The following is a 25644-nucleotide window of genomic DNA, read 5'->3' as shown; positions in this document are numbered from 1 at the left end:
TACTTCTGCATCTTCTTCTGTCAAAATGAAAAAAACATAATTTATGCTTACCTGATAAATTCCTTTCTTCTGTAGTGTGATCAGTCCACGGGTCATCATTACTTCTGGGATATTACTCCTCCCCAACAGGAAGTGCAAGAGGATTCACCCAGCAGAGCTGCATATAGCTCCTCCCCTCTACGTCACTCCCAGTCATTCGACCAAGGACCAACGAGAAAGGAAAAGCCAAGGGTGAAGTGGTGACTGGAGTATAAATTAAAAAATATTTACCTGCCTTAAAAACAGGGCGGGCCGTGGACTGATCACACTACAGAAGAAAGGAATTTATCAGGTAAGCATAAATTATGTTTTCTTCTGTTAAGTGTGATCAGTCCACGGGTCATCATTACTTCTGGGATACCAATACCAAAGCAAAAGTACACGGATGACGGGAGGGATAGGCAGGCTCTTTATACAGAAGGAACCACTGCCTGAAGAACCTTTCTCCCAAAAATAGCCTCCGATGAAGCAAAAGTGTCAAATTTGTAAAATTTGGAAAAAGTATGAAGCGAAGACCAAGTTGCAGCCTTGCAAATCTGCTCAACAGAGGCCTCATTCTTGAAGGCCCAAGTGGAAGCCACAGCTCTAGTAGAATGAGCTGTAATTCTTTCAGGAGGCTGCTGTCCAGCAGTCTCATAAGCTAAACGAATTATGCTACGAAGCCAAAAAGAAAGAGAGGTAGCAGAAGCTTTTTGACCTCTCCTCTGCCCAGAGTAAACGACAAACAGAGAAGACGTTTGTCGAAATTCCTTAGTTGCCTGTAAGTAAAATTTTAGAGCACGGACTACATCCAGGTTGTGCAGTAGACGTTCCTTCTTCGAAGAAGGATTTGGGCACAAAGAAGGAACAACAATCTCTTGATTGATATTCCTGTAAGTAACTACCTTAGGTAAGAACCCAGGTTTAGTACGCAGAACTACCTTATCCGAATGAAAAATCAAATAAGGAGAATCACAATGTAAGGCTGATAATTCAGAGACTCTTCGAGCCGAGGAAATAGCCATTAAAAATAGAACTTTCCAAGATAACAACTTTATATCAATGGAATGAAGGGGTTCAAACGGAACGCCCTGTAAAACATTAAGAACCAGGTTTAAACTCCATGGTGGAGCAACAGTTTTAAACACAGGCTTAATCCTGGCCAAAGCCTGACAAAAAGCCTGGACGTCAGGAACTTCTGACAGACGTTTGTGTAACAGAATGGACAGAGCTGAGATCTGTCCCTTTAATGAACTAGCAGATAAACCCTTTTCTAAACCTTCTTGTAGAAAAGACAATATCCTAGGAATCCTAACCTTACTCCAAGAGTAACCTTTGGATTCACACCAATATAGGTATTTACGCCATATCTTATGGTAAATCTTTCTGGTAACAGGTTTCCTAGCCTGTATTAAGGTATCAATAACTGACTCAGAAAACCCACGTCTTGATAAAATCAAGCGTTCAATTTCCAAGCAGTCAGCTTCAGAGAAGTTAGATTCTGATGTTTGAAGGGACCCTGTATCAGAAGGTCCTGTTTCAGAGGTAGAGACCAAGGTGGACAGGATGACATGTCCACCAGGTCTGCATACCAAGTCCTGCGTGGCCACGCAGGTGCTATTAGAATCACTGATGCTCTCTCTTGTTTGATTCTGGCAATCAATCGAGGAAGCATCGGGAAGGGTGGAAACACGTAAGCCATCCTGAAGTCCCAAGGTGCTGTCAGGGCATCTATCAGGACTGCTCCTGGATCCCTGGATCTGGACCCGTAACGAGGAAGCTTGGCGTTCTGTCGAGACGCCATGAGATCTATCTCTGGTTTGCCCCAACGTCGAAGTATTTGGGCAAAGACCTCCGGATGGAGTTCCCACTCCCCCGGATGAAAAGTCTGACGACTTAAGAAATCCGCCTCCCAGTTCTCCACTCCCGGGATGTGGATTGCTGACAGGTGGCAAGAGTGAGACTCTGCCCAGCGAATTATCTTTGATACTTCCATCATAGCTAGGGAGCTTCTTGTCCCTCCCTGATGGTTGATGTAAGCTACAGTCGTGATGTTGTCCGACTGAAACCTGATGAACCCCCGAGTTGTCAACTGGGGCCAAGCCAGGAGGGCATTGAGAACTGCTCTCAATTCTAGAATGTTTATTGGCAGGAGACTCTCTTCCTGACTCCATTGTCCCTGAGCCTTCAGAGAATTCCAGACGGCACCCCAACCTAGAAGGCTGGCGTCTGTTGTTACAATTGTCCAGTCTGGTCTGCTGAATGGCATCCCCCTGGACAGATGTGGCCGAGAAAGCCACCATAGAAGAGAATTTCTGGTCTCTTGATCCAGATTCAGAGAAGGGGATAAGTCTGAGTAATCCCCATTCCACTGACTTAGCATGCACAGTTGCAGTGGTCTGAGGTGTAAGCGTGCAAAGGGTACTATGTCCATTGCCGCTACCATTAAGCCGATTACCTCCATGCATTGAGCCACTGACGGGTGTTGAATGGAATGAAGGGTGCGGCAAGCACTTTGAAGTCTTGTTAGCCTGTCCTCTGTCAAGTAAATCTTCATTTCTACAGAATCTATAAGAGTCCCCAGGAAGGGAACTCTTGTGAGTGGAACGAGTGAACTTTTCTTTTCGTTCACCTTCCATCCATGTGACCTTAGAAATGCCAGCACTAACTCTGTATGAGACTTGGCAGTTTGAAAGCTTGAAGCTTGTATCAGAATGTCGTCTAGGTATGGAGCTACCGAGATTCCCCGCGGTCTTAGTACCGCCAGAAGAGCACCCAGAACCTTTGTGAAGATTCTTGGAGCTGTAGCCAATCCGAATGGAAGAGCCACAAACTGGTAATGCCTGTCTAGGAAGGCAAACCTTAGGTACCGGTAATGATCTTTGTGAATCGGTATGTGAAGGTAAGCATCTTTTAAATCTACAGTGGTCATGTACTGACCCTCTTGGATCATAGGTAAAATTGTCCGAATAGTCTCCATCTTGAACGATGGAACTCTTAGGAATTTGTTTAGGATCTTTAAGTCCAGGATTGGTCTGAAAGTTCCCTCTTTTTTGGGAACCACAAACAGATTTGAGTAAAACCCCTGTCCCTGTTCCGATCGTGGAACTGGATGGATTACTCCCATTAACAAGAGCTCTTGTACGCAGCGTAGAAACGCCTCTTTCTTTGTCTGGATTGTTGACAACCTTGACAGATGAAATCTCTCTCTTGGAGGAGAGTATTTGAAGTCCAGAAGGTATCCCTGAGATATTATCTCTAGCGCCCAGGGATCCTGGACATCTCTTGCCCAAGCCTGGGCGAAGAGAGAAAGTCTGCCCCCCACTAGATCCGATCCCGGATCGGGGGCCCTCAATTCATGCTGTTTTAGGGGCAGCAGCAGGTTTCCTGGTCTGCTTGCCCTTGTTCCAGGACTGGTTAGGTTTCCAGCCTTGTCTGTAGCGAGCAACAGCTCCTTCCTGTTTTGGAGCAGAGGAAGTTGATGCTGCTCCTGCTTTGAAATTACGAAAGGAACGAAAATTAGACTGTCTAGCCTTAGCTTTGGCTTTGTCCTGAGGCAGGGCATGGCCTTTACCTCCTGTAATGTCAGCGATAATCTCTTTCAACCCGGGCCCGAATAAGGTCTGCCCTTTGAAAGGTATATTAAGCAATTTAGACTTAGAAGTAACATCAGCTGACCAGGATTTTAGCCACAGCGCCCTGCGTGCCTGAATGGCGAATCCTGAATTCTTCGCCGTAAGTTTAGTAAGATGTACTACGGCCTCCGAAATGAATGAATTAGCTAGTTTAAGGACTCTAAGCCTGTCCGTAATGTCGTCCAGAGTAGCTGAACCAATGTTCTCTTCCAGAGACTCAATCCAGAATGCCGCTGCAGCCGTGATCGGCGCAATGCATGCAAGGGGTTGTAATATAAAACCTTGTTGAACAAACATTTTCTTAAGGTAACCCTCTAATTTTTTATCCATTGGATCTGAAAAAGCACAGCTATCCTCCACCGGGATAGTGGTACGCTTAGCTAAGGTAGAAACTGCTCCCTCCACCTTAGGGACCGTTTGCCATAAGTCCCGTGTGGTGGCGTCTATTGGAAACATTTTTCTAAATATCGGAGGGGGTGAGAACGGCACACCGGGTCTATCCCACTCCTTAGTAACAATTTCAGTAAGTCTCTTAGGTATAGGAAAAACCTCAGTACTCGCCGGTACCGCAAAATATTTATCCAACCTACACATTTTCTCTGGTATTGCAACTGTGTTACAATCATTCAGAGCCGCTAACACCTCCCCTAGTAATACACGGAGGTTTTCCAGTTTAAATTTAAAATTTGAGATATCTGAATCCAGTCTGCTTGGATCAGAACCGTCACCCACAGAATGAAGTTCTCCGTCCTCATGTTCTGCCACCTGTGACGCAGTGTCTGACATGGCCCTAATATTATCAGCGCACTCTGTTCTCACCCCAGAGTGATCACGCTTACCTCTTAGTTCTGGTAATTTAGCCAAAACTTCAGTCATAACAGTAGCCATATCCTGTAATGTGATTTGTAATGGCCGCCCAGATGTACTCGGCGCTACAATATCACGCACCTCCCGAGCGGGAGATGCAGGTACTGACACGTGAGGCGAGTTAGTCGGCATAACTCTCCCCTCGTTGTTTGGTGAAATTTGTTCAATTTGTACAGATTGACTTTTATTTAAAGTAGCATCAATACAGTTAGCACATAAATTTCTATTGGGCTCCACTTTGGCATTGCAACAAATGACACAGGTATCTTCCTCTGAATCAGACATGTTTAACACACTAGCAAATAAACTTGCAACTTGGAATACAATTCAATTAGAATAATATTAGGGATACTTAAAGGGACACTGAACCCAAATTTTTTCTTTCATGATTCAGATAGAGCATGAAATTTTAAGCATCTTTCTAATTTACTCCTATTATCAAATTTTCTTTATTCTCTTGGTATCTTTATTTGAAATGCAAGAATGTAAGTTTAGATGCCAGCCCATTTTTGGTGAACAACTTGGGTTGTCCTTGCCGATTGCTGGATAAATTCATCCACAAATAAGAGTTCTGAACAAAAAAAAAAAAAAAACAAACAAAAAAAACTTAGATGCCGTCTTTTTCAAATAAAGATAGCAAGAGAATGAAGAAAAATTTATAATAGGAGTAAATTAGAAAGTTGCTTAAAATTGCATGCTCTATCTAAATCACGAAAGAAAAAATAAGGGTTCAGTGTCCCTTTAATGCTCTGGTGTGGGGTTTCCGTGTCTCCTCCTGGTGGCCACGTAAGGTTGTGGACTCTTACAACCATTAGAAAGAAAATAATGACAGGGTAGCCAAAATGTGTAATCAGACTTGAGCTATTAAAAGCTCAAGTAAACAGGCAAGCCTGAAAATCAAGCGATCAGGCTCAGCAACTCAGGGTCCGAATGTTCTTACTCTTTTGGTATAGTCATAACTCAAAAGAAAAAAGCCAACCTATCATAATACTGTACGATCCAAATTTACAACAGTGATATTGACCAATACTTTTCAGGAGCTATTTATAAGTTCCTGGTTTCATGCAGGCCAGATATACGCTACCAGGCTCCCGTGGCTTGTGGGTAGCACTTGCTGATTGGTGGCTAAATGTAGCCATCAATCAGCAAGCACTACCCAGGGTCTGGCCCAAAAATGGGCCGGCTCCTAAGCTTACATTCCTGCTTTTCAAATAAAGATACCAAGAAAATGTAATAATAGGAGTAAATTAGAAAGTTGCTAAAAATTGCATGCTCTATCTGAATCATGAAAGAAAAAAAATTGGATTTCATATCCCTTTAAGAAAAGGCCAAGATTTTTAATAGCAATAGAACGAAGAAACATAAGGGCAGTGCATAGCATGCAAGGGCATAAGCTTTTGCTGCTGTGGTATGATTTGGTATTTTCATATGCAGTGCCTGAAAAAATACACAAACCAGAGCTCTTAAAATTCAAGCTGCCTCCTTTGGAGTATTTTACAGAAATCCACAAATAAGATCATTCCAAGTCTACTAAAACCTTATGGCTCATATGTCTGTTCATATGCAGAAAAATAGTAAATGTTCTGGCCATGCTCTTCTAAGTGCAGTATTGGAAATATAGGGCATTACGAAACACATATTATGCTCTCCTAATCTATATGTAACATTTGCACGCTATTGCTGAACAGGAGTCTCCACTTAAACCACACTAATTAATTTTATGGTAATTAAATTTTTCTAAAAAACAAAGTGGTAGTTTTCCTACTAAAGTTACACCAGGTTAAATATCTTGTGTTTATTATGCAAACCCACATAGATTACAGAAGACAAATCAAAATCTTACCCCAAATTCAACCAAATCTGTTTGCATTCCAAGTCCGGCTCAAGTCCAGCATCCTCGTTGCCTCCGAAGTATGTAACATACAATCGATCAATGTCAATGCCAAATTCCTTGGTGAGAAGATCTAGCGCCAGCTTACAGGCTAACTCCTGCGAGGACATTAAAGTGACATTGTAGTTTCAGCAGGCAAACAAGGAATAAAAAAAGTAAACGCAGTAGTAGAATATTAGCTTAAAGGGACACAAAATCCACATTTTTGCTTTCATAATTCAGATAGAGCTTACCATTTTAAAAAGATATGCATTTTACTTCTATTATCAAATTTACTTTGTTTCTTGATATCCTTTGTTGAAGAATAAACCTAGGTATGTAGCGTGCATGTGTCTAGCCCACAATATGGCAGCAATTTTGAAAGAATACTTTTAACAATGTTACATATTTAGCAAACAAAGCTGTCATTTAGCGCTTAAGATTGTATAACATTGCTAAAAACATTCCTGGAAAAACTGCTGCCCTATATTGCTCCAAACAGGTGCAGACTATCTACCTAGATATGCTCTTCAAGAAAAGCGGATTATTCAAATTTCTGCTATACTCCAGAAATGAACGTGTGCATTATAATGCAGACATAATAGTACTATTAACATTCTTCCAACAATTTAATTTATGGGACAAAAGTGTATCAAGGTGGCCATGCTTCATATTAACCTCCAAAATACATCATCCTTCAATTAACTAATGGAATACATAATTTTCTTCACTTGCTCATTAATTCTAGGTTCCTTGCACATATCCTCATACATTGTAAAATATAAATAAATCACAGATACTCCTCTTACCTTGAAATAGTCCCCAAAGGACCAGGATCCCAACATCTCAAAGAAAGTGTGGTGATAAACATCTTTGCCCACATCATCAAGGTCATTGTGTTTGCCTCCAGCACGGATGCATTTCTGGGTGTTGGCTGCTCGAGTCAGTTTTGCCATAGGGTGGGAAGGATCAATAGTGTTCAGGAAAATAGGTTTGAACTTCAGAGAGAGAGAGAGAGAGAAAAAAAAAAAAAAAAAAAAAAAAAAAAAGGGAGGGGAGGGATGGAAAGTTATAAGCCACAATTACTTTTGGGTACACTTTACTTTTAAAAAATTTAATGTTTGTTACATTGTTTGATTTTAAATGCAGTTATTCCTTAGAGAATTGGTTAAAAACAGGCCATTCCAAAATTATAAAGCTTTAAAGTGATAGTAAATCCTAGCGTTTCTCAAACGCGAGATTTACCAGTGCAACAAATAAAAGGAACCTTTAGTCATGAATTATAAAATACTTCATGCTGAAAGTTCTTTGTATGAGCGCCTCAGGCAACCCGCAGCAGAACGCTATTTGTCAATCAGGTAACGTTTACACCTCTTAGTCAATAGCCGTGCAGGCCAGCTGGCATTATGCCGGATATCTAGCACGCTATTGGCTAAGATCACCTCAGTGATAAAATTCTGCCGTAAACTGCCTGAGGCGCTCAGCGCGGCGAATGCTGCAGACAAATAAAAGGAACTTTCAGCATTAAAAGGGACACTCAATCAAAATTAAACTTTCATTATTCAGATAGAGCATGCAATTTTAAACAACTTTCCAATTTACTTCCATTAACAAAATGTGCACAGTCTTTTTATATTTAAACTTGAGTCACCAGCTCCTACTGAGCATGTGCAAGAATAAGTGTGTATGCATTTGTGAATGGCTGACGGCTGTCACATGGTACAGGGGGAGTGGAAAAAGACATAACTTAAAATTGTCAGAACAAAAATCTACTACTCATTTGAAGTTCAGACTAAGTGCTATTGCATTGTCTTATCTTACATTTGTTGATTATGCAAATCTACAGTGTTGAATGGTCCTTAAGTATTTTATAAATATTTGTTGTATTAGTAAATCCTATAGTTTCACAAACACTAGCATTTGCTATAACTTTATAGGGACAGGAAGCCAAAAGTTTATTTCACGGTTTTGATAGAACATATACTTTTAAACAACTTTTCAATTTACTTCTATTATCAAATTTGATTAATTCTCTTGTTATCCTTTGCTGAAGGAACATCATTGGACTACTGGCAGCTAGCTGAATACATCTAGTTAGCTAATCACAAGAGACAGAATGTGCACCAATCAGCACCCATTAGTTTAGGTTGTGCATTCTTTTTCTACAAGGGAGATCTGACAGTGTGTATACACACTGCCATACAAAAGACAGGGAATCAGGCACTCTTTTCATATCTATAACAAAGAAGTATTCCAATCAAAAGAAAACAGATATTTCCCCAACACAATTTAAGCACAACATAAAAGAATACTGTACATATAATATATACAGTACACAAAATATAACACTTAAAAATAGGAGAGTGACGTCACCATGGAGATCATAATAGGGGATGTAAAGGACCTGCAACACCCAACCAGAGGGCAGCTCCGCCTAGATTTGGAGGGTATATGCTGTCATGGTACACATCGGGATCTATGCAGTCCCCCATCCCTCCAATAATTAAGATGTAGTTCAATAAGACACAGTGACTAAGGAATCCAGAAAGTCATGCAGCAACAAAATGGCAAAAGCGTTAATATGCAATATATTCAGCTGTAAACACAATGTAGCAAGTATAGCGCCACATATAAATGCTGATCCAACAGGGTAAGAACAAAATGACTGTGTGTTACAAGTCTTATACACACTGAAGGTCCATCCAAACTCATGAATCATATGCAAATGCTGAGTGAACCAATGGCAAGATATAAAAAGTCATAAAGTTTAATATAAACAAAAAACACATACATATACACAAACACTACTTTTAATAATAACATTTTTATGAGATAGTGATGCATTAAAAAGGCACGTAAAAGTGCAAGAAGAAAATACTCTAAAATATTAGTACGTTGTTATTACGGTTGATTGCATAGAACTGTGTTTAACCCCTGAAAAACATAATTTATGCTTACCTGATAAATTCCTTTCTTCTGTAGTGTGATCAGTCCACGGGTCATCATTACTTCTGGGATATTACTCCTCCCCAACAGGAAGTGCAAGAGGATTCACCCAGCAGAGCTGCATATACCTCCTCCCCTCTACGTCACTCCCAGTCATTCGACCAAGGACCAACGAGAAAGGAGAAGCCAAGGGTGTAGTGGTGACTGGAGTATAATTTAAAAAATATGTACCTGCCTTAAAAAAACAGGGCGGGCCGTGGACTGATCACACTACAGAAGAAAGGAATTTATCAGGTAAGCATAAATTATGTTTTCTTCTGTTAAGTGTGATCAGTCCACGGGTCATCATTACTTCTGGGATACCAATACCAAAGCAAAAGTACACGGATGACGGGAGGGATAGGCAGGCTCTTTATACAGAAGGAACCACTGCCTGAAGAACCTTTCTCCCAAAAATAGCCTCCGATGAAGCAAAAGTGTCAAATTTGTAAAATTTGGAAAAAGTATGAAGCGAAGACCAAGTTGCAGCCTTGCAAATCTGTTCAACAGAGGCCTCATTCTTGAAGGCCCAAGTGGAAGCCACAGCTCTAGTAGAATGAGCTGTAATCCTTTCAGGAGGCTGCTGTCCAGCAGTCTCATAAGCTAAACGTATTATACTACGAAGCCAAAAGGAAAGAGAGGTAGCAGAAGCCTTTTGACCTCTCCTCTGACCAGAGTACACGACAAACAGAGAAGATGTTTGTCGAAATTCCTTAGTTGCCTGTAAGTAAAATTTTAGGGCACGAACTACATCCAGATTGTGTAGTAGACGTTCCTTCTTCGAAGAAGGATTTGGGCACAAAGAAGGAACAACAATCTCTTGATTGATATTCCTGTTAGTGACTACTTTAGGTAAGAACCCAGGTTTAGTACGCAGAACTACCTTATCTGAATGAAAAATCAAATAAGGAGAATCACAATGTAAGGCTGATAACTCAGATACTCTTCGAGCCGAGGAAATAGCCATTAAAAATAGAACTTTCCAAGATAACAACTTTATATCAATGGAATGGAGGGGTTCAAACGGAACGCCCTGTAAAACGTTAAGAACAAGGTTTAAACTCCATGGCGGAGCAACAGTCTTAAACACAGGCTTAATCCTCGCCAAAGCCTGACAAAAAGCCTGAACGTCTGGCACTTCTGACAGACGTTTGTGTAACAGAATAGACAGAGCTGAGATCTGTCCCTTTAATGAACTAGCGGATAAACCCTTTTCTAAACCTTCTTGTAGAAAAGACAATATCCTAGGAATCCTAACCTTACTCCAAGAGTAACCTTTGGATTCACACCAATATAGGTATTTACGCCATATCTTATGGTAAATCTTTCTGGTAACAGGCTTCCTAGCCTGTATTAAGGTGTCAATAACTGACTCAGAAAACCCACGTCTTGATAAAATCAAACGTTCAATTTCCAAGCAGTCAGCTTCAGAGAAGTTAGATTTTGATGTTTGAAAGGACCCTGTATCAGGAGATCCTGTTTCAGAGGTAGAGACCAAGGTGGACAGGATGACATGTCCACCAGGTCTGCATACCAAGTCCTGCGTGGCCATGCAGGTGCTATTAGAATCACTGATGCTCTCTCCTGTTTGATTCTGGCAATCAATCGAGGAAGCATCGGAAAGGGTGGAAACACATAAGCCATCCTGAAGTCCCAAGGTGCTGTCAGGGCATCTATTAGGACTGCTCCTGGATCCCTGGATCTGGACCCGTAACGAGGAAGCTTGGCGTTCTGTCGAGACGCCATGAGATCTATCTCTGGTTTGCCCCAACGTCGAAGTATTTGGGCAAAGACCTCCGGATGAAGTTCCCACTCCCCCGGATGAAAAGTCTGACGACTTAAGAAATCCGCCTCCCAGTTCTCCACTCCCGGGATGTGGATTGCTGACAGGTGGCAAGAGTGAGACTCTGCCCAGCGAATTATCTTTGATACTTCCATCATTGCTAGGGAGCTCCTTGTCCCTCCCTGATGGTTGATGTAAGCTACAGTCGTGATGTTGTCCGACTGAAACCTGATGAACCCCCGAGTTGTCAACTGGGGCCAAGCCAGGAGGGCATTGAGAACTGCTCTCAATTCCAGAATGTTTATTGGCAGGAGACTCTCCTCCTGACTCCATTGTCCCTGAGCCTTCAGAGAATTCCAGACGGCACCCCAACCTAGAAGGCTGGCGTCTGTTGTTACAATTGTCCAGTCTGGTCTGCTGAATGGCATCCCCCTGGACAGATGTGGCCGAGAAAGCCACCATAGAAGAGAATTTCTGGTCTCTTGATCCAGATTCAGAGAAGGGGACAAGTCTGAGTAATCCCCATTCCACTGACTTAGCATGCATAGTTGCAGTGATCTGAGGTGTAAGCGAGCAAAAGGCACTATGTCCATTGCCGCTACCATTAAGCCGATTACTTCCATGCATTGAGCCACTGACGGGTGTTGAATGGAATGAAGGGTGCGGCAAGCACTTTGAAGTCTTGTTAACCTGTCCTCTGTCAGGTAAATCTTCATTTCTACGGAATCTATAAGAGTCCCCAGGAAGGGAACTCTTGTGAGTGGAACGAGTGAACTTTTCTTTTCGTTCACCTTCCATCCGTGTGACCTTAGAAAAGCCAGTACTAACTCTGTATGAGACTTGGCAGTTTGAAAGCTTGAAGCTTGTATCAGAATGTCGTCTAGGTACGGAGCTACCGAAATTCCCCGCGGTCTTAGTACCGCCAGAAGAGCACCTAGAACCTTTGTGAAGATTCTTGGAGCTGTAGCCAATCCGAATGGAAGAGCTACAAACTGGTAATGCCTGTCTAGGAAGGCAAACCTTAGATACCGGTAATGATCTTTGTGAATCGGTATGTGAAGGTAAGCATCCTTTAAATCCACTGTGGTCATGTACTGACCTTCTTGGATCATGGGTAAAATTGTCCGAATAGTCTCCATTTTGAATGATGGAACTCTTAGGAATTTGTTTAGGATCTTTAAATCCAGGATTGGTCTGAAAGTTCCTTCTTTTTTGGGAACCACAAACAGATTTGAGTAAAACCCTTGTCCCTGTTCCGACCGTGGAACTGGATGGATTACTCCCATTAACAATAGTTCTTGTATGCAGCGTAGAAACGCTTCTTTCTTTATTTGGTTTGTTGACAACCTTGACAGATGAAATCTCTCTCTTGGAGGAGAGTATTTGAAGTCCAGAAGGTATCCCTGAGATATTATCTCTAGCGCCCAGGGATCCTGGACATCTCTTGCCCAAGCCTGGGCGAAGAGAGAAAGTCTGCCCCCCACTAGATCCGATCCCGGATCGGGGGCCCTCAATTCATGCTGTTTTAGGGGCAGCAGCAGGTTTCCTGGCCTGCTTGCCCTTGTTCCAGGACTGGTTAGATCTCCAGCCTTGTCTGTAGCGAGTACCAGATCCTTCTTGTTTTGGAGCAGTGGAAGTTGATGCTGCTCCTGCTTTAAAATTCCGAAAGGAACGAAAATTAGACTGTCTAGCCTTAGGTTTGGCTTTGTCTTGAGGCAGGGCGTGGCCCTTAGCTCCTGTAATGTCAGAGATAATTTCTTTCAAACCGGGCCCAAATAAGGTCTGTCCCTTGAAAGGTATATTAAGTAATTTGGACTTAGAAGTTACATCAGCTGACCAGGATTTTAGCCACAGTGCTCTGCGCGCCTGAATGGCGAATCCGGAATTCTTAGCCGTAAGTTTAGTTAAATGTACTACGGCTTCCGAAATGAATGAATTAGCTAGCTTAAGTATTCTAAGCCTGTCCGAAATGTCGTCCAGCGTAGCTGAACTAAGGTTCTCTTCTAGAGACTCAATCCAGAATGCCGCTGCAGCCGTGACCGGCGCAATGCATGCAAGGGGTTGCAAGATAAAACCTTGTTGAACAAACATTTTCTTAAGGTAACCCTCTAACTTTTTATCCATTGGATCTGAAAAGGCACAGCTATCCTCTACCGGGATAGTGGTACGCTTAGCTAAAGTAGAAACTGCTCCCTCCACCTTAGGGACCGTTTGCCATAAGTCCCGTGTGGCGGTGTCTATTGGAAACATCTTTCTAAATATCGGAGGGGGTGAGAACGGCACACCGGGTCTATCCCACTCCTTAGTAATAATTTCAGTTAGTCTCTTAGGTATAGGAAAAACGTCAGTACTTGTTGGTACAGCAAAATATTTATCCAACCTACACATTTTCTCTGGTATTGCAACTGTGTTACAATCATTCAGGGCCGCTAACACCTCCCCTAGTAATACACGGAGGTTTTCCAGCTTAAATTTAAAATTTGAAATATCTGAATCCAATCTGTTTGGATCAGAACCGTCAGCCGCAGAATGAAGCTCTCCGTCCTCATGTTCTGCAAGTTGTGACGCAGTATCTGACATGGCCCTGGCATTATCAGCGCACTCTGTTCTCAACCCAGAGTGATCACGCTTGCCTCTTAGTTCTGGTAATTTAGCCAAAACCTCAGTCATAACAGTCGCCATATCTTGTAATGTTATTTGTAATGGCCGCCCAGATGTACTGGGCGCCACCATATCGCGCACCTCCCGAGCGGGAGATGCAGGTACTGTCACGTGAGGCGAGTTAGTCGGCATAACTCTCCCCTCGTTGTTTGGTGGAATTTGTTCAATTTGTACAGATTGACTTTTATTTAAAGTAGCATCAATACAGTTAGTACATAAATTTCTATTGGGCTCCACTTTGGCGTTGGCACAAATAGTACAGGTCTCATCCTCTGAATCAGACATGTTTAACACACTAGCAAATAAACTTGCAACTTGGAAATATTATTCAAGTAAAACACAATGAAAAAAACGTACTGTGCTTTAAGAAGCACTGAAAAGATATATAACAGTTGAAATCAATAAACTTTGAAAAAACAAAACACAATTTAGCAAAGGTTTGTTCCCATTAGCAAAGAAAAACTAACCCTGATGGCATAAAAAAGTTAAAGAATAAACGTTTTTATCACAGTCAATTATAATCTCACAGCTCTGTTAGATTACTTCCCTCAAACAAGCTTTGAAGACCCCTGAGTTCTGTAGAGATAAACCGGAACATGCAGGAAAAAACAATGAGCTTCTGACTTAAATTTTTGATGCGTAGCAAAAGCGCCAAAAAAAGGTCCCTCCCCCTCACACACAACAGTGAGAGAGATCAGTAAACTGTCATAATTAGATCAAGCAACTGCCAAGTGGAAAAATAGTGCCCAAACATTTTATTCACCCTGTACCTCAGAAAATGAAAACGATTTTACATTCTAGCAAAAACGTTTAACATAAATTAAGAGTTATTAAAAAAACCTGTTGCTTTGCAATTAGGCTAAAGTCTTATATACACAGTGTAATTCCAGTGAAGTACCATTCCCCAGAATACTGAAATGTTAAATATACATACATGATATTATGTCGGTATGGCAGGATTTTCTCATCAATTCCATTGTCAGAAAATAAAAACTGCTACATACCTCTTTGCAGATTAAACTGCCCGCTGTCCCCTGATCTGAAGTTTACCTCTCCTCAGATGGCCGAGAAACAGCAATATGATCTTAACAACTCCGGCTAAAATCATAGTAAAAACTCTGGTAGATTCTTCTTCAAACTCCACCAGAGAAGGAATAACACACTCCGGTGCTATTAAAAAATAACAAACTTTTGATTGAAGAGATAAAACTAAATAAAATCACCATAGTCCTCTCACACATCCTATCTAGTCGTTGGGTGCAAGAGAATGACTGGGAGTGACGTAGAGGGGAGGAGCTATATGCAGCTCTGCTGGGTGAATCCTCTTGCACTTCCTGTTGGGAGGAGTAATATCCCAGAAGTAATGATGACCCGTGGACTGATCACACTTAACAGAAGAGGCTAAATACAGTCAGTTCCAGAGCACCAATTTACTTTTGCTGAAGCTGAACATAGCTGGTGATTGTTAGCTTTGCACATGTGACTTATTGTCCAGCTAGACACCAGTAGTAGATAGATGCACTTCAGCTGACTTTAATTATGTGTTTATCCCCTTTGCAGCATTAGATAAAAAAAAGAAAATGCTGGACAAATTAAATGCTTTAAATTATGCCTTTTTAAAAAAAATAAAAATAAGCAGGACTCTTGTTAATTAGCTTTATTAACTTTAAACGAATACTAAATCCAATTTTTTTTTTTTTAATGATTCAGATACAGCATTCAATTTTAAGCAACTTTCTAATTTATCACAGAGGTAGAAAGCATACTTGGAGGTGCAATGTACCCTTAGACCTTCATATTTGGCTACTAAATATACCTCAAAAAATAAAAGACAAACCATACCTAAAATTGTTTTATATAATGACAAATAGTGTCAAATTCTTAATGGGATATGATACCCAATTTTTTTCTCTCATTATTGAGATTCATTTTTAGTTCAGCTAAATGGAGCCACCAATCAGCAAGCGCTACCCAGGGTCTGAACCAAAAATGGGCTGGCTCCTAAGCTTAAATTCCTGCTTTTTCAAATAAAGATACCAAGAGAATTAAGACAAATTGATAATAGAAGTAAATTAGAAAGTTGCTTAAAATTGCATACTCTGTCTGAATCATGAAAGAAGAAAAAAAAAAAAAAAAGTGTTTCATATCCCATTAAGAATTTTACACTATTAGTCATTATTTAAAAAAATTTAGGTAATTTTATATAAAACAAATTTAGTAGCCAAATATGCAGGTCTAAGTATACATTGCAGGTTGTCAAGTATGCTTTCTACCTCTGTGATAACTTCTCTCCAGAAATAAAAAAAATATACAGGTACGGACCATAATGTGATCTGAGATGTCATTGCAGAAAATGCAGCATGTCTGCAGAAAGAATGTGACACATGCAGGAGCTGTTGGCTATTTTGCTTTGTAGCGCTGCTCCCCATCAGGCTGTTCTCTTCAAACTGTGTAGTGTTCTAGCTGCACTGTGTAAATCTTCCTTAACCTAGTGCAGCCAGAATAAAGTGCTGTTTGGAGAGAACAGTCAAATATGGAGCATTATTGTGAGCAATGCACCTTTTTGATTACTACATTTGTACCTTATAATTATGTGATGTTAGACCAAGGCCAAAAGGATACAAATTTATTCAAGAGACATTTTAAAAACATTTGTTTTTTCTCTGCAGCTAATTTGCAATTAAATTTTCAACTGCTGCAATATTGCTCCAGTTAATCAGCACATTGCAACTGAGCTGGTGGTGATATTGAGTAACTGCTTCATTTACAATTGAATTTCATTTCAAACTGACCTGCAGAAAGAGTTTCACTAAAAAAAAAAAAAAAACCCTCTTTGCAGAAAGTAAAAAAAATTCTGCCTTTAGGAATATATATATATATATATATATATATATATATATATATATATATATATATATATATATATATATATATATATATATATATATATAATTAAAATACTGTAATATTTGAGATCCAGCAGCACAAAATGTTCTGAATGACATCACATCATAGTACATTCGGCCACACACTAGGTTTATATCAAGTAAACAACCTTTGCTCCCCTTGGCTTTGAGGTCAGTGCAACCCCGCAAACTGATCACGTGAGTTTAATAAACAGCATTGTCACCTTATACTTTGGGTCACAGAACCTTGTGTGTATGGTAAAGAATAGCGTTAAAAGATATGGGGTTATTAAAGGGACTTTAACCCCTTAATGACCGAGGACGTGCAGGGTACGTCCTCAAAAAAAAAAAGGCAGTTAAAGGATTCCAAAAGTTTTTTTCTCTCCATGTAATCTAATTATATAAATCGAATCTACATAAACGAACAATCATAACTTAGCCACTTTTTGTTGAAAACGAGCGTTATTATTGTAATTATAACATATCATATTCGTGAATAAACGTCATAGAAGCCATACCCACTTTAACGGTGCCTGCAATGCAAATTCTTGTCTCCAATCAAAAAGCCTGTTCGTGCATATCATTAAGGCATTGTTGCGTCACCCTGCGCATGCGCTATTGAATCCCGTGTTTTGCGCATGCGCACATTGCCGCTTTGAATAAACAGAACCACAAACCATTTACTGGCATAACGCATGCGCTCTTAAAAAGACTATTGATTGCATAGGTATTCATAGGTATATACATAATTATAGTATTTGTAATACTATTGTTTCTCTGTTTGATTTACATAAATCGAGTTAGATATTCAATTAAAATAAAAACCTATGTATTCGCAATGAATTGATAATGAGGGTTAAGCTTATGATATTATCGTTATTATGCTGTTTCTATTATGACATTCGTATTTTAAACTCATTTTAATGTTTGCAGTTAAATCTTGATTGTATGACATTTATCAATCTTAATGATAACCAAAGATGATATAAATAAGGTCAATAAGGGCAATTGAAAGCTTGCGGTACTAAGTTTTTAAACATTAATTTTAAACTGCATTAATATTAAGTATATCAAAAAGTATTCAGAATATGAAATTATTTTAGATGAATTAAGTATCTGAATTAAATAGGGGTTTCATTCATCAAAAGTATAAATGTAAAGTAAGAACTGAGTATTTATGCTCGTTATTGCAAGGGTCAGTCTCGCTACGCATAATTACAATCTTACCTGTTCTATAATGCTGTCACATCTGTTTCCCAGTATCGATTCAGACGGTCTGCTTGTTCAGATTAGAGTGACGTGTATGGTGACGTGTTGGATTGCTCGCGCATGCACAGTACTGCGCAAATCGGCCATATTAATAACTCAGGTTATCAAGTATTATTCGTTATTCAAACTAAAGGTTAAAACGGTGGGTTTGGAAAGCAATTCATTTTTGACATGGAATATTGATTGAACAGTAGTAATCTGACACGCAAAGCCTATTACAAATATGTATATCATAGATGTATATATCGAAATAAGATAAGTGTATTCAAAAGTTTAGTGTCCCTTTAACGCCTGAGCCACTCTGTGGCCCTCTCTGCACCGGACATTAACGGCTACGTTCGTTGGTGGGTGGGAGCCGGTGTGGGAGGTGGGTGGCGGCCATAGATGGCCTTTGTGATGCGGAGGGGGGCGGGGACGACCGGGGAGGGAGCGGGTGGGAACCACTACGCTACAGAAAGTTTTTTGTTAGAAGTGGGGATCAAAGGGGTTAATATATTTATTTTGGTGATCGGTTTGGCTGGTGGGGTATTGGACTGTGGGGGGGGGGGGGGGGAAGCTACACTGCAGAAACAAATAATAAAAAAAAAACATTTTTATTTGCAAACTGGGTACTGGCAGACAGCTGCCAGTACCCAAGATGGCCCCAATAAGGCAGAGGGGGAGGGTTAGGGAGCTATTTTTGGGGGGGGATCAGGGAGGTTGGGGGCTAAGGGGGGACCCTACATAGCAGCATATGTAAATATGCTAAAAAAAAAATTTATTTTTTTAATACCTTTTACACTGGCAGACTTTCTGCCAGTACTTAAGATGGCGGGGACAATTGTGGGGTGGGGGAGGGAAGAGTGCTGTTTGGGAGGGATCAGGGGGTGGGATGTGTCAGGTGGGAGTCTGAGCTCTACACTAAAGCTAAAATTAACCCTGCAAGCTCCCTACAAACTACCTAATTAACCCCTTCACTGCTGGCCATAATACACATGTGATGCGCAGCAGCATTTAGCGGCCTTATAATTACCAAAAAGCAACGCCAAAGCCATATATGTCTGCTATTTCTGAACAAAGGAGATCCCAGAGAAGCATTTAAAACCATTTGTGCCATAATTGCACAAGCTGTTTGTAAATAATTTTAGTGAAAAACCTAAAGTTTGAAAAAGTGAACAATTTTTTTTTATTTGATTGCTTTTGGCGGTGAAATGGTGGCATGAAATATACCAAAATGGGCCTAGATCAATACTTGGGGTTGTCTACTACACTACAGCTAAAATTAACCCTAGAAGCTCCCTACATGCTCCCTAATTAACCCATTCACTGCTGGGCATAATACACGTGTGGTGCGCAGTGGCATTTAGCAGCCTTCTAATTACCAAAAAGCAAAGCCAAAGCCATATATGTCTGCTATTTATGAACAAAGGGGATCCCAGAGAAGCATTTACAACCATTTATTCCATAATTTCATGAGTTGTTTGTAAATAATTTCAGTGAGAAACCTAAAGTTTGTGAAAAAAATTTGTGAAAAAGTAAAAAAATTTTTTTATTTGATCGCATTCGGCGGTGAAATGGTGGCATGAAATATACCAAAATGGGCCTAGATCAATACTTTGGGATGTCTTCTAAAAAAAAAATATATACATATCAATGGATATTCAGAGATTCCTGAAAGATATTAGTGTCCCAATGTAACTAGCGCTAATTTTGAAAAAAAGTGGTTTGGAAATGGCAAAGTGCTACTTGTATTTATGGCCCTATAACTTGCAAAAAAAGCAAAGAACGTGCAAACATTGGGTATTTCTAAACTCAGGACAAAATTTAGAAACTATTTAGCATGGGTGTTTTTTGGTGGTTGTAGATGTGTAACAGATTTTGGGGGTCAAAGTTAGAAAAAGTGTGTTTTTTTCCATTTTTTCCCTCATATTTTATAATATTTTTTATAGTAAATTATAAGATATGATGAAAATAATGGTATATTTTGAAAGTCCATTTAATGGCGAGAAAAACGGTATATAATATGTGTGGGTACAGTAAATGAGTAAGAGGAAAATTACAGCTAAACACAAACACCGCAAAAATGTAAAAATAGCCTTGGTCCCAAACGGACAGAAAATGGAAAAGTGCTGTGGTCATTAAGGGGTTAATACATATAATTTAACATTTTATATTACAATCTCAAATTGATAAAGGGACATTATAGTCCAAAAATGAATAGCTCGAGTTCATTAGAGCAGGCAATTTTAGCACTGACCACTACAACTGCTGATTGGCTTACCAGTTGTATCTGCTCAGGACCAGCAGTGCCCTGCAGATCCCAAACAGTACTTTAACCCATTTGGAGAGTTTACATGCATAGCATGCTTGCTACTGATAAAATGACACGCTCCAACAAATTAGAGCATGCAATTTTTGCACTATAATAAGTTTAAAATAACTTTGCAATTTACTTTCCATAGGTTTGGCCCTTTTTTTCCCGCATTTAATTTAATTCTAAAAAATTGTGTGCTTTCAATACATGTTAAAAGACTTAAAAAAGGAATAGTAAACAAGACATTTCTGTTAAGTTGCTATAAAACAACATCAGCCAACTCATCATTTTAAAAACAAGTTGACATCCTTTTTAATGAAATTATTTTTCAATAGCCAAACTCCAAGGCATCTGTTAAAAAGGAGTGACAGCTCAAAGGGGCAACATAACATAGGATACTAACTAGGGATGCACCGAAATTTCGGCAGCAGAAAGTTTCGGCCGAAAATGGCATTTTTGGCTATTTCGGTTTTTGGGTTTTTTGCCTGTTATTTTCGGTAAAATTATTGTGTAGCATGTTTCAAATATGATGCTAACCTAGAGCTGCTGTTTAAGTTTATTACTTGACTTACTGTTCTGCATATAATGAGTTTTCTAGGACTATACTTTATTTGGATAATTGGTCAAAAAAAAACAACCTGTTAAATATGTTTGTTACATAGAACTAAATGAAGAATAATACAGTATATTGATATTTATAATTGTTTTAAGTAGGGATGCACCAAAATTTTGGTCGCAGAAACATTTTGGCCGAAAATGGCATTATTTTTTGCCTGTTTTTTTTTTTTTTTCTTGGTAAAATTATTGTGTAGCATATTATTGTTTTAAGATATTTTTGTCCTATTTTAGTGTGTTACTTTCAATAAAAGTGTGGGCTTTTTTTTATTGGCTCTAATTATGCAAAAAAAAAAATACATTTTCGGTATCAGTTTCGGTTTTCGGCCAAGTGCATCCCGGATTTTCGGATTTCCATTTCGGTGCATCACTAATACTAACCCAGCTCCACACATTATTTGTCTTAGTCACCAGACAACAAGATTAGCCACTGTCATATAATTCATTGTTTTGCAGTAGTTATCTAATAAAGCCAATTGCTAAAAAGGGGCAAAATAAATAACACACATGTTTACATTTATTGTTACACACAATGAAACAACTTGGCAATATCTCAATGTGTTTACTGTCCCTTTAAACAGTGATATAGTTTACTCAGTCATTGGTTGCATACTCTAGTATAACTGTCCTTAAGTGGCCTCAACAGGGAAGAAAACCTAGGTTACAACATGGTGGCACCCATTACTTTTATGAAACTAAAACTTTAAAGGGACATGAAACCCAAATGTTTTCTTTCCCGATTCAGATAGAGCATGTGATTTTAAATAACTTCCCAATTTACTTCCATTACCTAATTTGTTTAGTTTTCTTGATATCCCTTGTTAAAAAAAAAAAAAAAGTTAGGAGCTGCTAATTGGTAGCTGCACATATATACCCTCATGTAATTGGCTCACCCAGTGCATTCAGCTAGTTCCCAGTAGTACATTGCTTCTTCAACAAAGGATACAAAGAGAATTAAGGAAATTGTATAATAGAAGTCATTTGGAAAGTTTTTTTAAATTGTATTCTCTATCTGCATCATAAAATTTTTGAGTTTCATGTCCCTTTAGCTAATATAATTTCAATCAAATCTGCATATTATTCTCAGCCTAATCTTTAGTTTCAATGCATCATTCTGTCCAGTAGTAACGGTTACATTTTTAAGGAAAACTAAAGGTCTTTATATGTTGACTTTTCTGAGTTCTCCTCCTGCCACATACAAAGCCAGTTAAAGTGTCCAATTGGCACGTGCACACACTGTACATGTGCCAAAATGACACTCAAGTGTGTACATGGTGCGTATTCACAAAGTACAATTAAAGCCTCCAAGATCAGCTCCAGGGGGAAGTATAATAATCAGAATAATTGTTTTAATAGCAAAATAATAGAAGGTTTCTGGGCCCAAATAGCTCTATTTCCTTTTCCACTTTCATGTTCCATTATACAACAAACCTCACCAAGTCAGTACTTGACAAAATAGGTTCACAACAGCTGTACAATCTTACAAAGTGTCTACTCCCATGTGCTGAGCTATTCCCTCTAAATCATCTGCAAGTAACCATCCACTGTTATCACATATACAGAATGTATTACAGGGAACCAGAGTCCCAACCTAGAACACACTGCACTATGACGAAAGGCACATTAGTGATAATGTGACACTTGGAAGATGCGCTATAAAATGTCCTAGCAGTATCATTTCATCCATGTATATTTTTTTCCCCTCAAGAGTGATTTGACTAGCAAGAAGAAGCAGCTTAAATCTTAATTAAAAACTGCTGAGTAAGATGTCATCTGAAAAGAACATTTGCTGATCACAGCTATATTCTTACAGCATCAGTTAGTCTAGGGCTGCAATTCATATGTTCTGGGGCGTGGAGAAACACAATGCATGTCAGATATGCCTAGATATCATTATGTGCAGAGTCCTCAAAAATATTCAACAAAATACAAACAATAAATAAATAAAATATATTATATAAGGACATACACTCTGTGCATAGTAAAATATATTACTGAAACAGTAACATTTTTGTTAATACGGTATATAGGTCATTTCAATATATATATATATATATATATATATATATATATATATATATATATATATATATATATATATATATATATATATATATATATATATATATATATATAAATAAAAACAACAGCACAAGCTGCCAAATTCTTATATTGTATTTGTGTATATGTTAAAAAAAAAAAAAGTTTTATATATTGTGTGTTTAAGCCCAGCAAATGGATTACTTTGGTTGTAGCCTGACCTGGAGCAGCACAACTGGTTAGCAAACGAGGAGCAGGCATATATGTATGTATTGGGTACTTGTAAAGCGCGGATAATCACCCATAAGGGTTTCAAGGCGCTGCTCATTTTATTGACCTGGGAAGGGATGAAAGGCTGAGTGGACCTCGCCGGGATAGAACCTGCAACCCTCGGTTGCTACAGAGCTCAGCCACAGTGCATTAGCATGCTGAGCTATCTGTCTAGCTATTATGCTATATGCATAAGCATCAGTCATTGGCTGTATCTTCATCTCAAGCAGAATGGGGCGTTTCATCAGTGCAACTCTGACTAAGTGCTATAATAAACATTATGCTAGAGCATCCCATCAGTTTTGATAATTGTAGATAGATACATGCAGTGTAATACATAAAGTGCTATGCACATTATAAAGCAGGTACTCTGCCATAAAAGGACCATTAAATACAGCAGACTTGCGTAATCAACGTATAAACAATACAAAGCCAACGCAATAACAATTACATTGAATTTCAAATGTTGATTTTTTTTCTGTCAAATCATGTTCCCTTCCATTTCCCCTGTATTACGTGACAGTCATCAGTCAGTCACAGACTCACATGTAAACAAATCATGAGTCTGACTCATCTAAGTTTAACTAACGGAATGTCGCTTTAAAGAGATCAGATACATTGTATTTAACGTTAGTAACACAGCTTGCAGGAGAGGGGTTGTAATACTTTCCCTCTTCTTCACTCTCAAACATCAGTGTATTGTACAACTAAACAAGGCGGCCGACTTTATTTACAACTTAAAGGGACATGAAACCCAAAAATTGTCTTACATGATTCAGATAGAGAATACAATTTTAAACCACTTTCCAATTTACTTCTATTATCTAATTTATTTCATTCTTTAGATATCCCTTGTTTAAGAAATAGCAATGCAAATGGGTGAGCCAATCACGAGGCATCTATGTGCAACCACCAATCAGCAGCTACTGAGCCTATCTAGATATGCATTTCAACAGAAGATATCAAGAGAATGAAGCAAATTAGATAATTAAAGTAAATTGTAAAGTTGTTTAAAATTAATGCTCTGTCTAAATCACGAAAGAGAATTTTGGGGTTTTATGTCCCTTTAAGACACCTATGGTCTGACAATCTAAAGCTCTCAGCTCAGGCGAAATCATCTAAGAAGTCTCGTTAGTAGTGTAAGGTTCCTCAAACAATTTTAGAGACACAAATTTCAGCTTGATTTCTATTTCTCTCATTATACAGGTTTTAAAAATGTATTTTTACACTAAACACTATAAAGTGTTAAAATACTTATCTATAACTTTGCAAGAGAATGTTGTGCTTTATTGTCGTTGCCATCTGCCTGTTTCTATTTGTAATCAGGTACTAATCGTGAGAGCAAACCATCTTCAGGGTTATAACCATGCTGCTTACCTGGTTCATGCCGGCATTGGCAAAGAGCAGTGTGGGATCATCCAGGGGGATAGTGGCTGAAGAGTGGACATATGTGTGGCCATTTTCCTTAAAGAAGTCAATAAACTTCTGCCGGATCTCACTGGCTGTCATGGACGTCTTCATGGTGACAGTGACCTGATAAATCATGAAAAGAAGCAATTATTTGTTAAGCACTTAGAAAAAGAACACCTTAAAAAAAATACTTTGTTATTAAATTTATAGTGCATCTCTAATTTATCTTTTATATACTGGTAACAGCAGAATAGGTCAAGTAATGTATGAACTGAAAATACCAAGAAATAAGGAGCAAATTCAGGCAATACTACATTTTCCACGATTAAGATTTATATTAAAATACACATATATAAGCTATTTTTTTTTGGGGGGGGGGGGGTATTCACTCTACTACACTTTTACACCACTATAATTTCGTCTGAACCTTTTAGCTAACAACTACGATATTTGAACTTTTATGCACTTACAAATAATATCATAAAAGGTTTTAAAGCCAGGTGCTACATATGTTTGACAGACAGCTATAGATATATGTCATACTTTATTTATTAACCAAAAACACACAAAATAAGTGAGTAAGGGCTGCACACACTCGTTCAATAAATTACCAACCCGCCCCTGCCTCTCCACGTTTAATTAACCTCTTTCGTACCCTCCTGGTGCCGAATGCCGGTTCTTCCAACACACGTTGCACGAGCAGCACTAATACCAAACTCACAGCGCAGGCCGCACTCCCAGACCAAGAATCCCGCCTCAGCCTTAGATGATTGGTCCAAAATGTCTAACATAGGATTGCTATTAGCGGGTATAGCCGTCAGTCAGAGGGAGTAAAGCTCCCTGGGAATAGCAGGCTGATGCAATTGCAGGCAAAAGTGAGAGTTGGTCACGTGAAACAGGTTTTATGAATTTAAGGAGGGACCATTGGACAATTATTCAGTACTGCGGAGAGCGACCCAACAAACTTGATTCGAGATATTTTATTTTAGGTACAGGTCTTACAGTACACATATTAGTAAATA

General features: G+C 39.1%; 1 protein-coding gene across 3 annotated transcripts in view; it reads right to left on the bottom strand.

The window, feature by feature from the left end:
- Nucleotides 1-25370, bottom strand: part of AARS1 (alanyl-tRNA synthetase 1) — a 127294-nt gene extending 101924 nt beyond the window's left edge. Inside the window, exons 1-4 of one of the 3 annotated variants that reach the window (XM_053702195.1) lie at nucleotides 25278-25370; nucleotides 24590-24745; nucleotides 7200-7388; nucleotides 6364-6509 (exon numbers count right to left, since the gene is read on the bottom strand). In XM_053702195.1, coding sequence (XP_053558170.1) covers nucleotides 6364-6509; nucleotides 7200-7388; nucleotides 24590-24733 — 479 coding nt within the window. In that variant the 5' untranslated portion in view covers nucleotides 24734-24745; nucleotides 25278-25370. The other 2 variants (XM_053702212.1, XM_053702204.1) reach the window with 2 other exon arrangements.
- Between the last annotated feature and the right edge of the window lie 274 nt (nucleotides 25371-25644).

The sequence above is a fragment of the Bombina bombina genome, chromosome 1 (assembly GCF_027579735.1).
Source record: "Bombina bombina isolate aBomBom1 chromosome 1, aBomBom1.pri, whole genome shotgun sequence".
Lineage (NCBI taxonomy): Eukaryota > Metazoa > Chordata > Amphibia > Anura > Bombinatoridae > Bombina > Bombina bombina.
Note: the sequence above shows the minus strand (reverse complement) of the source record. Positions and strands in the feature narration are given on the sequence as shown.